The following is a 14,597-nucleotide window of genomic DNA, read 5'->3' as shown; positions in this document are numbered from 1 at the left end:
GAGCTCCGGCACGCCCGCAGGCTGCACCCCCAGCACCGCGGGGCGCAAGCACAACAGCCTCTGCAGGGGGAGGCCGCGGAGCTGGGCGGCCTTAAGAGGCCCTGCTGCCTTCTCCCTCAAGCTCCTTCCGCTCGGTGGCGAGCACGTACACAGTGGTGACGACAGCGCAGCTGAACTAAAGTACAAAGACAACAGCGTGGAAGAAAATAACCTACCGTGATCCTGAAGGGTTCTCTCACGCTAACAGGCACTTATCTCGTATAGCCCTCTGGCTACAGCTCAGATCAGGCTCTTCTATTTCATCACAGCGACGGACCTTGGTTTGGTTTCAAGCAACTCCAGACAGCAACGAGACACTGGTATCTCCAAGCTACAAAGGAACTGCAGCACCTTGGCACACACACTGTACAAATAAAAACCACTATTCAAATGTTGGGTTAGGATAACTACCACTAATTACAGGGATAATTATGGTAAACAAGTTACAGAAATGATTTATTGAAAATAAAACCGACCACAAAAAATATCTACTTCACCTGCACCAGGCTGGAGCTTAAGCTATTTCAAGACAGTGACCATCGCTTCATCCCATGACAATGCTCCTCACAGCCTTAAAGAATTCATATTTCAATATAGCAAACACTGACAGTAAGCAGCTCATCCTTGCTACAACTTCTCATCTTGTCTCAGTCCTATCGGAAACTTTAATTCACAAATATATGTATATAAAAAATAAAGACTCCAAAACATTTTCACCATTTCATAAAGTGTTTATTGAGGATGGTAACACAGGATAAATCATGCAACAGCTCAGTAAAAAAAGGGAATCATTTAAAGGATAAAGAATGGAAACTGGTGCTGCTGATTTTGAGAAGTTTATAAAAAAAATTAATTGTCCAAAAGTGACATCAAAAAACCACGTGAAGCTGAACATGGAAGCTGCTTATAAAGCATTCATTTAGAGGAAAATGTAGACACTGTTTAAAATGATCACCTACAGATTACTGTAATCAGCAACTTATACGTCTCCGTTTGTATAGCTGTAATGTTGTAGCCGGGCTGCACGTCTCAGATATTTAACCTTCTGTTCCTGAACAAAGAACACAGTCACACACATTTGCCACTGAGCAACACAACCCCATCTCTTATCCTTCATGACCTGTGCTGCCGAGTGCATTCATTATTGGGATTGCCTTCTCAAAGATCGTGGCGAAACAGGAACAGGTCCATCCTTGTGGTCTCCAGAGATTTCCTTACTGCCCTCTTGCCATCAGCCTGTTTCAGGAGGGGAACAACTAGAAAATGGGACTGCTCCCCTTCTGGCACCAACATTTATTTTCAATAAGGAACCCCATGTCAGCAGATGGCACAAAGACTGGGCACCAGCACATCACATCAACATCGGTGGTTTCAGATTTAGAGTTGACATATATTCACCTTTTGGAAAAAAATAAATATAGTGGAATGAAAACTGAATCAAAGGGAAAGAACAAATGACTACCATCCATCAAGGATGCACACACCTGTGCAATGGAGACAAAAACAAAAATAAACCCCCAGTCATTTCAAAGAAATTCTTGAAAATTAAAAAAAAAAAAAAACACCAAAAAAAAGAAAAAAAGAAAAAAAAAGTTTGCACTTGTTCCTGGTCATAAACAATCTCACAAAAATCTCACTTTTGGAACTATTCCAATTGAAACCATACACTGAATTTATTAATACAGTATAAGTTTCTTTATGTAAAAAATCTTTATACATAGTAATAAAAAAGATAAAGGCAAGATGCATCAAACAGAAATCTGCTGGTTGTTTTTCCTCCGTTCTTACAGAGCCGCTGATGACTACCTGCACTAGAAAGAGCTGTGTTTCTGACTTTCTGTCTCAAGCATCTTCGCCTTTGCTTGTGATAAGGATTGTTCTGTCCAAGCATCCAAAAGGACAGATGCTGGTGATGGGTTTTTTTGGCACTTACGCTGGCAAACTGAGCTTCTTTCCCTTGAGTACTGTAAGGAAAAGTACGAAAGGAAAGAGTTAGCAAACCAAAGATGTGCTCTAGGAGAAACACATAATATGAAAGCTTCAGAGGGAGCAAAACTTGTCACAGAGTCACTTCATTACAATTGGGTACACCACAGAGAGTCCTCCCAAGCTTACCTCTCCCCTCTTCAATACATACTGGCAAAATATTCCAATCCTGCCCTCTTGTGGCACCCTGAATTATCATTCTGCATCCCCAGAGCACACACTAGCCTATGACCCTGGTTTCTTACGAGTTAACTGAAGTAACACAGCCCCATACAGTTTTGCAGTTGTATGATGGAAGTTGGAATGCAAATAAGGGCAGGATAATTAACACATCCAACAGAAATGACTGCTTCTACACTTAAAGAGAAACATCCAAGCCCTTTTGAGCTCTTTAAGGTATTTAAAACCCCAAGCGAGGATTCTATAAGCATGGAAATCTGCACAAAACAGGAAATGTCCCCTGGAGAAGGATGAGGATCATGCTTATTGATGGAAGACAACAACAACATGCATTGAACTATACTTAAACTTGTCAATTATGTTCATCAGACCATTTGTACATTTATATTCTATCCATATTCACATACAGCCCTCGGAAATGCCCCACACTAGCAGAAAGTGTATTTATCAAGGAGATTTCAGCAGTAATTTGCACACAGGATTACCATCCTAGTAATGTTGATACATCAGATCTCTACAAACATGTTAACTGCTACATTCCACAACCTGAAGCTAGAAGTTATTGCACTACTTACCTTTTGTAACATACAAATAGAAGAAGTCACAGTAAAGAACGGTCTGGACCACACCAGCAACAACAGCTATGAGGTCAAAAAATCCCTCAAAATAGTAGCGCCAAATCCAGTTGACTAAGTACAAGGCACGGTACAGGCCCAAGAAGAAAAGATAGTGAGTAGTGATGGTCTCTGCTTCCCCAGTTTTGCTGATCATAAAAAGTTGAGGGAGAATAGCAACCGATTCAAGATAGATGGAGAAGGTCCACAGTATCTGAAAACAAAACCAAGCCACAGGTATATTCAACTGTCTCACTGATAACAGCACAGAAGGTATTTGACTTGGCTTGACTCTTCACCCTCTAACAGTATTACAAACAAATTTTTGCAAACTATCCTTCCTGGTACAGGAAAAACTAAGTGAAAGCTTCATAATCAACCTTGGGACGGTACTAGGGAACAACTGTCTTGGCAGGCAACACTCTCCAAACCAGCTGTCTAGCACGCTGGCAGGTGCAGATTTACTCAGGAAGAAACTTATGTGCATCCATCAGTTCAGGATTCACAGTACCATCAAATACAGCTTGCAGAGCTGGTGCTGTGAAATGCCACAGGGAAGATAATGAAGTTCCACCCCCACCCCCCGCCATCTTCTAACTTTTTTAATCTATTGGTTTAAAGAACAAATTAATAGAGAACAAAATTTAAAATAATGCCTCCAAGTGTTGCAACTAAAATGCCTTTACTTCCCAGTAAAATAATTTAAATCTAATATATATAAAAATGCAGCTCAGTCCACTGAATAAGCATCTGAAGTTATTCTCTATTCTGTGGAGAAAATTACCTAGTTGAACTCTAGAACTACATTTTTAATGTAATTTTTCTGACAGGAAAACACATAATTGCATTTCAAATACACACAATTCTAATACTCCAGACTATTTCAATTCTACAAAATTTAAGTGCAATAATTCCTTTTGTTTTCACCAGATGGCATAAACTATCCATAAACTGCAGCCTTGGGCGTTTCTTTACCAAATAACAAAAGAAGGATACTTTTGTATTAATATAACCATCAGTGCACTAGGAAAAAGTTTTCTGCTTAATGAAATGGTCAATGTAGGTAATAATGCTAAGTTACCTGAAGTGCCTTAAATCCTCACAAAAACCCATGCTGTAAAGATGCATGAAGGTAACAGGAGTAGCCTGAACCTACTTCATGTAGGCATCTTTTAAGCATTCCTCAATCAGCCTAAAAATGTTAATGTTCTAAATTCTTCAGAGAAAACTCTATAACCTCCCACCCACAATCAACTTACCTCCAGAGGAGAGAAGTCATGATTGACAAGAAATGAGAGTCCACCAACAGGAACTATCAGAAACTCCACTCTGAATGTGTCATGGTTTCCATCATAGGTGGCCTTAAATTTCATGTAGATCAGATACACAGTGGCATAAGAGCAAGCAATGTAGATAAGCTAAAGAGCAAGGAAAGAAAAAACAAAACAATCCACGGAGGTTCTAGGATTAGATCAAATAAAGATATTCCCAGGCACTAAGAGGACTAAACACTGTCTTTCTTCTTTGTTTTGTTGTACTGCTTGTTTACATGCTTTTGCAGTTCCAGGCTATGTGGTGGTATTTAACTTTTCTCAGCAGAGTAATAATTCAAAACCAATGATTCTGGGTTCTACTGATGTTGTTGCTTTAAAATCATCAGCCTGCCTCTGGCTGAAGTGACTGTCCAAAGCTTCTTTAAAGACCCTTTCCTGAGTAGACAGAACTAAGGAACTGACTGGAGAAGGAATACCCCTCCTACTACTGCAGGGGAAGTACTGCGCAAACCTTTATGTTAAAAATATGCATGTGCATACATGCAATAATGATAAAAGGGGTCTTGTGACCCCCATTCAAAAAGCTGGGGAGTGGTGTGGCTCCTGTGTGGCAATTAAAAACCCATTCAGCAAGCCACATTTAGATTCTGGCATTTAATATATCACAAATTAGCTGATTTGATCTAGACCTTTAAACACCTCTAAAATCTGAAGAGGGGAAAGTGGACACTGTTCTCCACCAAACAGCAGGCCACAAAACCTGCAACACAGACTGCTAGAAGCATCAAACCAGAATTCAGTTTCCGTTTCAGCTGTTGTCTGATGTTATTTTTAACTGTTATGGTATAGCAGACTTCATAGTTATTCTCCACAGAACAGGCAAATAGCCTTATTTTACAGATGAGAAAATGCGATCAGAGAAAATACATGGCTTTCCGAAGGTCAAGCTGTCATCATCAGGACAGAGCTCAGATTGTCCTGGAGACAATACAGTACAGTAGACGAGACAAACAGTTTAGTTCCTGCCTCTGTTTCATCACAAAGATCAAATACTCCAAACCATTCATCACATTAAATATAGGTTCTTTACAAGTGAAAAATAAAAGAATAAAACCCCCTCAGTTTGTAGATGCTACTGATCTCTTAAAGCACTGCTCACAGATATGGAATGCTACATTAAGAAACTCAGAATCCAATGACTCGACTATGCTAGCACCCTGGCTGACTGGAGATAAAGGACCATAGAACAGGAAATCAGATACAGGGAACCCCTACTATAGATGTAAACTAATCATAATTGATAGGGGCAGAAACAACACTAATAAAGCTTGAATGAACCCCAACTTTTTACTGAAGAGAGCTCTTCACAAGAATTATAGCGTGGTTTGGGACTCTCAAAAAGTTCTCATTTGTAAAGATACCATAACAAAAGAATGGTAGGAAAAGGAGTGCAGAGTGCACCAGCAAAAATGTATCCATTCAGATACAGATACCTTGAAAAAGAAACTGTAACATGCAGACCACTATAAATCACAGAACTTAGTCTGCAGGCCATTAAAAAGGTCAAGGCTAACCAGGTTATTTCTGTGTATGTTCCTGGAACACATCACAGCCAGACAAATACAGCAAGTTGGCACCTGTAGTTCAATATTTCTCAAAAAAAACCTGAATAAAATCCTACAGAAACTAACAAATTTTCTTGCTGCAAATTACAGCATTTTCCTCAAATGAGAAAGTACATCTAGATGTTCTCTGGGTAAACCTATTTGTGTAGTAGTTTCTATTTTCTACAACTGTGTAATGTTATATATTCCTAAATATATGTGAATAGAACAAGAAGCTGCATTGGGACACTCGAGCAGCTTTGTTTTGGCACTACAATAATGGGCTAAAAACTAACAGTCTCTCTAAACAGAGATCTTTGAAACTGTAATAGAGGCTTCCATTTTGCCAGTTAATGCTGGATTTGAACAGAGGACCACTCTTTCATTACTGGAAAGACTCAGTTTAGCATGAAGTCAAGTACCACAAGTATAAATTCCCATATTCATTCCTTTTCTGGATAGGAGGGCTGCAGAAAAAAAGACATGGTCATGACCCTGAATCACAACCAGTAAATAAACTGCAAAAACTCCAGGCTGTTCCTTTGGTGCATCCAACACGTTTTCAATATTCTCAGATTATTGGGGAAATATGTTTGTGTTTTAAGATAATTAATCCACAGTTCTTCGTCTAAACTGTTAATATTAAAACTTAAGCATACCTGTTTAACTTGTTAGAAGACAACAGCATGCTTAAGACCTAAAAGTTTACTACACAGCATTATTCCCCTAATTCTTCAGTACATTTTGCATTATTGAGTATCTTGTCTTTGCTCTTTGCAAAGTATGCTATGCTCTGAACTAAACTGGAGGAACATCAGGAAAATACAAGAGTAAGGGAACCAGATTAAAGAGGTGTCTGCTCTGGTGCCGCAAACACACCAGTCTGTACTGGTGCCACAAACACACTACACCCTCCCAGTCAATGGCTTTACTTTCTTGTACTCAGCATCAGAAATTGCAGGAATAAATAAAACCAGCTGTGGGCTCGCTAACATTCAGTGGGCAAGTGAACAGGGTATAATCTGATGGAAGCTAAATTCCTAAAAGTGTGCTCCTGACAACTTTTGATCAGCCTCTGACCAGACACTAGCTGCAATTTTGGCAATGCACCTGCAATACCAATTCACCTTGTAGTGGATAAAAAGAGATTTACTTAATCTCTAACATCTCAATTGAGAAATAAAATTTATTTGAACCCTTCTTCCAAAAGTTTTTATGTTCAATAGCAGAAATGGCATTTGTTCAAAATGTCACAGTCCCTATACAAACAGTCTTTTTCTCTACACTACATGCAATTTTAAAAGTAGAGGTTTTACTCTGTCTTCCACGCTCTTTATCCCAAGCCCATCTAGAACTTACTCTGTAATAACTATGCAGTGGGCCATTTAAAAAGTCTGTTATTTGTGAAATTATGCAGTTTGCATGCAACATTACTAGCTTTTCTAACTCTTCAGTATACTCTACCTTCATAGATGTGTTATACAATGAAATGAATGAAGTGAAGAGGTCCAGATAACGGGTAGTGAAGACCAGTGCAAACAGAAGCTGGCTTTTCCCAGAAATACCTAAAGTGATAAAGGAAATAATTAATTATTCAAAGAGTGATGATGTGCTTCAAAACAGTTGATGCCCAGGATGAGAAAGGCTACATCCTTTATTTCTAAGCACGTTGATTACAAAATTAGGATAAAATCCAGGCTTCCAAGCTGTAGAAATGGAACTGTTAAGTTCTTATCTCTTGGTAGTGTGAATGTAAGTTACCTTGTACTGAAAGAGGTGCTAGCACTACACAAGCTTTAGAATTTACAGCAGATAGCTTGCAGGTAATATTTCTGGAGATTACACTACCTGTTCTGCATTATCACTGGGCACTATGCATCAAGGCTGCATTAGCTTGCAATTCTCAGAGTACTGTCACACGCCTCAGTACATTCCCTAGATGCTGAATAGCTGGAAATATACAAGAGCAACACATACTACAGATGCAGTGATAATCAGAAAGTATGCTAGTGCCAATTACTTGATTTTAAAGAAATAAATCTATTTTAATACATAAGGCAATTCAATTCAGGAACTTAGCTGACCACACAGTGGGGTAAAAAATACTATCAAACCCAGATGTTACTATGTACTATTACAAAATAAAAAATGAGTAGTGAGCTAAAATGACAGACACCTACATTGCATCTCCAAAGCAACTTTTGATTTTAAGCAAAGGCCCACAAGTCAAAACATCTGTTTGTACTTAACTTCAACCATTACAGCAGTTAGAAGCATAAAAGCTTTGCACAATCAGTCACTACTAAAAGCAGCTGAAAACCCAGGCAAAGCATCGATCCATAACACTGCTGTGGTGGTGCCTCACAGCAGGGGGACAAAAAACCTAGCCTGTGCCTCTATCTTGTTACCCCAATTATTCTTGGTTTCAATCATCCAGGGTGAAAGTATTTGAATCTGTTCAGCTAGGCATGCAGATATTGTTCAAAAAACAAGAGGGGAAAATATTCTGTGAGAGAGGGTTATGATGCAAGGCTGAAAATCCTTGTCCCTTTACACAGGTATTTCTGAGATTGGCTTTTATTAACAGTGCCAAAAACAACTAGCAAAAAGGCTCTCTGCCATGGTTATTGAACTCCTTTTTCACCCCAGCTTAAGAAACACTGAATAAGCTGCCCAGAGGAAGGGTCTTCATGTTTATACATAAAGTACAGGAATGGCTGAAGCAAAAACAATTAAAAAGAGGGGTTTTTTGCAATTTTCGTATGTGAACTGTCTACACGGTGAGCCTAATGTACTACCTCCAGAACCACGCAACTGCCCTCAAGCAGCTGAAGTACAAGAAACAGCAAATGCCTCAGAACCTCTAGTTATAGACTAAAATTGTCAAACAGAAGTACTAAATAAAACCAACAAAACACCCACAAACAAACCACTTTCCAACGTTTAAAAAAAAAAATAAAAATTAAAACCCAAAGACATTTCTAGAACCAGAACTACCAGCAAAGACAGCTGAAGCAGCACTCTCCACTGCATCCCAGCTGTGCTTGCAGCTCCTGACAGTGCCCCGCTCTCACGCCAATAAAACCTCTCAGCAAGGAACAAACGCTGTCCTAAGGCCAAAACCTACAGGACAAAGAAATCTGCCTGACAGATTACAGTACAGCATCACACATCAGCATATGGTTAAAATATATGTTAAATTACATATATTCTAAATAAAAATTATATCGTTAAAATATATGTTATATACTTTAGCATGCTATTTTAGTAAGTAACAGAAAAAATATAAGATACATTAATTATTGATTATGGCTATAAATTTGGACCTGGATGTACTCTCATGTAAATAAATACACACAGGATACCTGACAAATTCCTCTAAGCCACTGCCAGCATTGCCTCCCCACCAATCCAAAAGTTGTGGATTTTATTACAGTTTTCAGTATTTTCACTGAACTTTCAAAAGTTCCTGAAACACATCCTCAAGCCAAGTTTCAACTAATTTTCAAGTTAAGAGGGCTAGACTAGGAGAGGTTCAAAGTTTAAACCAAAGACCTACGGAGAGACAGGCAAACTGGGAGAAAGTAACATCTATACCACTAGCAAAAAACAGGGGGAGGGAACAAGTAAACACTCTGCTTTATGAAATTTATGGAACTTTAAGCATTACATTAGCATACGTGCCACAGCGCTGACTTTGGCTGATGGCTGGCAACTGCATTACACAGAGACCACACTGCTGTTATTCTCATCCTTCTCCCTTTCCTTTTACTCCCACAAACATAGTCCTTGAGCTAAACACATTTTTATTTCTTCTTCTCAAGCTTACATGTTGAAAAGCCAAACCTCTCAGTTCCCACACATCGAAAAAACTCCTTCAACTTCAGCACCTTGGCTTGGCTAAAAGCAACAGCCTGAAACTTGAATTCAAAAGCTCAGCTGGTTTCCCCAGCCAGGGAGGACAGCAGAGCTGAAATTGTGCTACTTTCTCATCAACTTCATCTTGCTATTGTGAGTTAGGGAAAGAGCAACAGGCAGCAGCAGAGGCAATCAGTCAGGCTGGCTCACAGCCAGTACTGTGCACGCTACTTACCAACTATGAAATGCATATCACAGTATGTGCATATCACATATTCAGTGTGCATATCACAACCATAAAATACAGAAACAAAAGTTTTCCTAAGGAAAGTCAGTCCATACTTTGTCATGGAAACTCCACAGACTTTTTGAATAATAATTAAAAAAAAAAGTAGCTTTGTTCAATATGAAGTCCGCATCAGCCACAGAACCACAACTTCTTTGGTTCCAATAAAATACTAAAATCGAGAATCCTGCAATTTCAATTAAAAAAAAAACCCAAACTTCATTTTTTTTTGTTGTTTTCTAAACACAAATTTATCAATTAGAAAGGCAAAATTTTCCTTCAAAGAGACAGAAGATTCCAAACCTATCTATAGCAGCATTTTTTGAGAAAATACAGACAAATTGGCAGCAGCCTATTCAAGGTACTACATAAAGTCTTCAACATAGCCTATGATCTTTGGCATATCACAAACAAAACTATGAGACAGCTACACTACTAAGCAAAAGCATTACATATTTACTATATATGCTACTGTTTGAGTATTCAGCACCTAATTTGACAGCCTTGCAACTTGCAGGTCACCTTTAACAACTGCTTTAACATTTGACAACTGACACTGAGAAAAGCAAATCAATTTTCAGGCAGTAATTCACACTGCAAACAACCTAATTTGACTTGGAATAAATCAGAAAATACAGTCTGAACATGACGATGTGTGAAAACACAAGATTCTTCAAGTCTCATGAATTTCCTAATTAGGACATGAAGTCAATAATGGAGTTACCTGCTACATTCTCCACGGCTCCTAGTAATTACTTCTGAGCTGTTATTTGGAGTGGCAAACATTTTTCCAAATTCTAAATCTGGAAACAGAAATAAGCAGTCATGCAAAAAATTGTTTCCCTGCCAGCTCTGAAATCACGACTTGATTTGCTTTCCCCTTGTTCTCTTTTTAACATATTGACTAAATTAGTGAAAAAAATAGTTAAGTTTGTCAAACACTGAAAACACAGATTGCTTCATATTGCAGATTTTTCTGGCCTCACCTATTTTCCTCGCTTAGAGGAGTTGCTTCTTAGGAAAGAAAATGAGGGCTGGTGTCTTCAGAAAACAGCAGGTTGCAGCAGAGGTACACAGGCTGTCTCCCTCTCATTTCCAGCTGCTTTTACAGGCCTCTGAGCTCCTCTTGGAACAAAGGCCTCAGACACAGATGCAACCAGAAGAGAGGAGTCAGCACCATGTGGTTTGCCAGCTCTTCACGGATCACAGCCTGCAGTTTAGCAATCAGTTGGAAGCCTTTATTTATGCTCTAAGCTTCCACTGCTTCAGAAGTGCACAGTTAAAGTAGCAGCTGGTTTGTCCATGTTTCCTTAGCCCCCAGAAACCATGAGGTATAAGTTTATTTCATTTATAAACTGTTCCAATATCCATGCAATGTAAAGGGATCACAGAAACCCCTCCAATAGGAGGCATTTAGCAGCTGCTCAACATTAACTGGTAACTAGGGTTTATGGTTGCATAAAAAAGTATTTTATGCAAATATATAGTTACGAAATTTTTATTGGTAGAAACCACAACTGACAAAAACCACTACAAGGAACAGGACGGAGCCCTAAAAATAAAATCCCATTCTCCTTTGAGGTGCTCTTCTAGACAAACTTGTTAGGCCTCATAAGAATAACATGGATCTGGATTTACTATTAAAGACTCCAGCAGACACCAAAAAAACAGTCCCAGACAAACACACCCATCTCTTTTTTTTTTTTTAGGAAAACAAATGAATGAGATGTTTTCTACTGAAAGAGCCCATGCACACACGTTTGTATTGATGGGTTCTGGCTAATTTGGCAAAGGGAGGAGTTCAGGCTGCTATATAATAGAGGCCCATTTACTTTTATGTGTTGGAGAAAGCAGTCTGAAGAAAATGACTGGTCTGAATCTACTTTCTTATTAATAAATCCCTAGTAATAGAGACCCTCAATCACAGCTGACTTAAGGAAAACACCAGATCACTTTTAAAACAGAAAGATGGGACTATGTTACACTGTATGATACTGTGTAAATAAGCCCCTGTCCAAAGGTCACTTAATCTCATGGCCACTTAAGAATCTCTTAGCTAAAACCCTATTTGAAATTCAGCCTTTTACTAGAATTTCTCATTTCCATTCTTTAGGCAGCAAGAGATACTTAGTTTTTAGATCACTAACTCTGTTGATTGTAATTTTGACTATATATCTCAAGTAAAGTGGAGGGCAAAGTTCCACAGAAGTTGAGGAAGGCCAGGTCCACTCCTGCCAGAGCTAGGCAGAAGCTCCACCAGAACTTGAGCCTGCAAAGTTCATTAAGAAGGAGCTCTCGCACTCCATAACCTCAGAAACAACAGTTCTGCACTACCACTGCAAAGCTGGAGCTCTTTTGCAACGTTAACAAAAATTTTTACTTTGTATTTAAAGCCAAAGCTATTCATTTACTATTTTTTTCTTTTGCACTATCAAGTGATTAACAGAAAGTGACCCGACATGAAAATATACAGCACCTGTACTTCCTCTTACCTGTAGTGTAAATCTCTTTCACTTCCCCATTCTCAGTTCTCTCAGGTTGCAGCTTATACTAATTCTTCACGCTTTTAAGACTTTACAGATACATCTGTTCAGCAGCGTTAACTCGGTATTTGAACAGCATTTCACATCAATACATGGCAAACCGATTTCAAGAATAATCACTCTTACTAACGAAGGAGAAGCTCATTTCTTCAAAGCCAAGCTCACAGTCACATCCCAGTCCACTGCAAAAACGGCATTTTCAGGGTCGGTGACCTGATCCGCTTATCACACAGAGCACCGAAATATCCATTTTTAAATACAACTCAGAGTTTTCTGATTGAAACCACCTATGCTGCAGTCAGAACTGCCTGCAATTCCCTCCAACCACCGCACCGTACATACACTAGAAGCGAAAACCACATCACACGGACCTGGAGCAAGCAGGTACAGAACCCAGGGACATGAACACGCGTTCCTCACCTGGGCGGGCTGGCGGAGGAGCCGCGGGAGGGGAGCTCACCCCCAACAACCAGCCCGGAGGGCGGCGGGGACCCAGCTCCCTCCCCGCCACACCTCTGCCGCTGCTGCCACGTCAGACCAGGCCGGGATCTCGACTGAGAGCCTGCTCCCTCCAGCTTGGAGCCTCTCTCCTAAAGCCTCCCGCTGCAGCCGGTGATACGAGCCAGAAAACACCCTAGAAGCCTTAAACAACCGCATGAATCCCAGTTTAACTCTCACCGCAGCGAGAGCTGGAAACAAAAGGGAAGAAGAGGGCGCGTTAGTCAGCAGCGAACGCAAACCAGTGCACGGAGGAAAGGGGAGAGGACGAGGAAAACTTCAGGATCTGCAAACTGCAAGTCAGCTACTCCCAACGCTGCACCAAAACCAGCCTTCACACACCGGAGCGGCGCTTAAAGCTGCCGAGCAAGCAGGCAGACGGAAGGCTGTGCACTGTCAGGAAAAGCAAGAAAATAAGCTCCGTCTCCCTTCGCTATAGCTGCCGGCGCGGGGAGGGGAGGCAGGCGGGCTGCCCGCCCCGCGGGGGATGCATTCCTCTTCCCTCCCCCCCCAACCTGCCTCCCCATTCATTCGCTCGCTGCCGGGCAGTTACATAAGGAAGAAGCGACCCTCCCGGGCACAACCGAGATGGCGGTGCCCAGGGTTTAAAGTACAAATAACAGCAACCGCTAAACCTATAACGGCAGCGCAGCCCCACCAGTGCACCCCAACGCCGGAGGGGAGAATGCGGCTCTCCCTCTCTCCCCCCCGGCGGCCTCACCCGTTTTCCTCACCCGTGGTTCGAAAGGGGGCCGGGTTAGGAGGGAGCTCGGTCAGGACGAGGGCTGAAGCCCCCTCCGCCCTGCGATCATTCCTTTTATCACCTGCCCTGGGAGCCGTCAGGAAGGAAACGCTACCCCCCCCCCCCCGTTTTACCACAGCTACTTGCTAGGCAAGTAGGACAGGCGGGACTCGGCCCCTCACCGCCCCCCAGCCCCTCCAGAGCCGTCCCTAAAGGGCGGCAGAGGCGATCGAAGCATATAGGCCCCCCCCTCCGCCTCGGCGAGGCGCCGGCGATCGCACCCAGCCCCCAGCGAGGCTCCCTTCAGGCACCGCGGCCCGGAGCTGCGCTGCCCGGCCCGGCCCGGCCCGGCCCGCCCCGCGGCCTGCCGCACGCACCCGCGCAGGAGCGGCTCTTCCATATCTTGAGCAGCAGGATGATGATGGCCGCCAGGTGGGACAGATCCCCGGTGAGGCGGAAGATGTTCATGGCGGCGGCGGCAGAGGCGGCAGCGCAGCCCGGAGCCGGGGAGCGAAGATGGCGTGCTCAGCGGGCACCGAGCGACGTGGCCCGGGGACGTGGCCAGACAGCCGCCGCGCCCGGTGCACCCTGGGAAACGGGAGGGGCGGCCCCGGCGGCGGAGGGGCGGGGTCGTTCCCCAGCGCGGTGCGGAGTGGTAGGGCTAGGGGCCGGCGCCGTCCCGCCCGACTGGGGAACGGACACGCAGGGTGCCGCTGACTTCCCGCAGACCCGTTCCCGGGGCTGCGAGGTAGCGGCCCGGCCCGGCGTCTGCGCGGCCTGTCTCCCTGTCGGTCTCGAGTCCTTGCTGCAGGTCATAGAATCAGCTAGGTTGGCAAAGACGGTTAGGATCATCACGTCCAACTGTTCCCCAGCACTGCCAAGTCTACTCCTAAACCGTGTCACTAAGCGCCTTATCTACACGATTTGTGAACTCTTCCAGAGACAGTGATTCCACCACTGCCCTGGGCAGCCT

At 42.4% G+C, this 14,597-nt stretch overlaps 1 protein-coding gene across 2 annotated transcripts; it reads right to left on the bottom strand.

Moving 5' to 3' along the window:
• Window positions 1–749: 749 nt before the first annotated feature.
• Window positions 750–14,225, bottom strand: KDELR2 (KDEL endoplasmic reticulum protein retention receptor 2). Of its 2 annotated transcripts, XM_061474163.1 has the most exons (5): window positions 14,002–14,223; window positions 7,162–7,262; window positions 4,079–4,237; window positions 2,781–3,033; window positions 750–2,003 (listed from the first exon to the last, which is right to left on the bottom strand). In XM_061474163.1, the coding sequence occupies exons 1-5, from the start codon at window positions 14,090–14,092 to the stop codon at window positions 1,969–1,971; spliced, it is 639 nt and encodes a 212-aa protein (XP_061330147.1). In that variant the 5' UTR covers window positions 14,093–14,223; the 3' UTR covers window positions 750–1,968. The 2 variants fall into 2 exon arrangements, with proteins under 2 accessions (XP_061330147.1, XP_061330148.1); XM_061474164.1 differs by lacking the exon at window positions 2,781–3,033 and having other exon boundaries at window positions 14,002–14,225.
• Between the last annotated feature and the right edge of the window lie 372 nt (window positions 14,226–14,597).

Source organism: Pezoporus flaviventris, unplaced genomic scaffold (genome assembly GCF_033815535.1).
Source record: "Pezoporus flaviventris isolate CSIRO_AGI_PZ_B2104156 unplaced genomic scaffold, CSIRO_AGI_Pfla_v1 ptg000078l, whole genome shotgun sequence".
NCBI classification, from domain to species: domain Eukaryota; kingdom Metazoa; phylum Chordata; class Aves; order Psittaciformes; family Psittacidae; genus Pezoporus; species Pezoporus flaviventris.
Note: the sequence above shows the minus strand (reverse complement) of the source record. Positions and strands in the feature narration are given on the sequence as shown.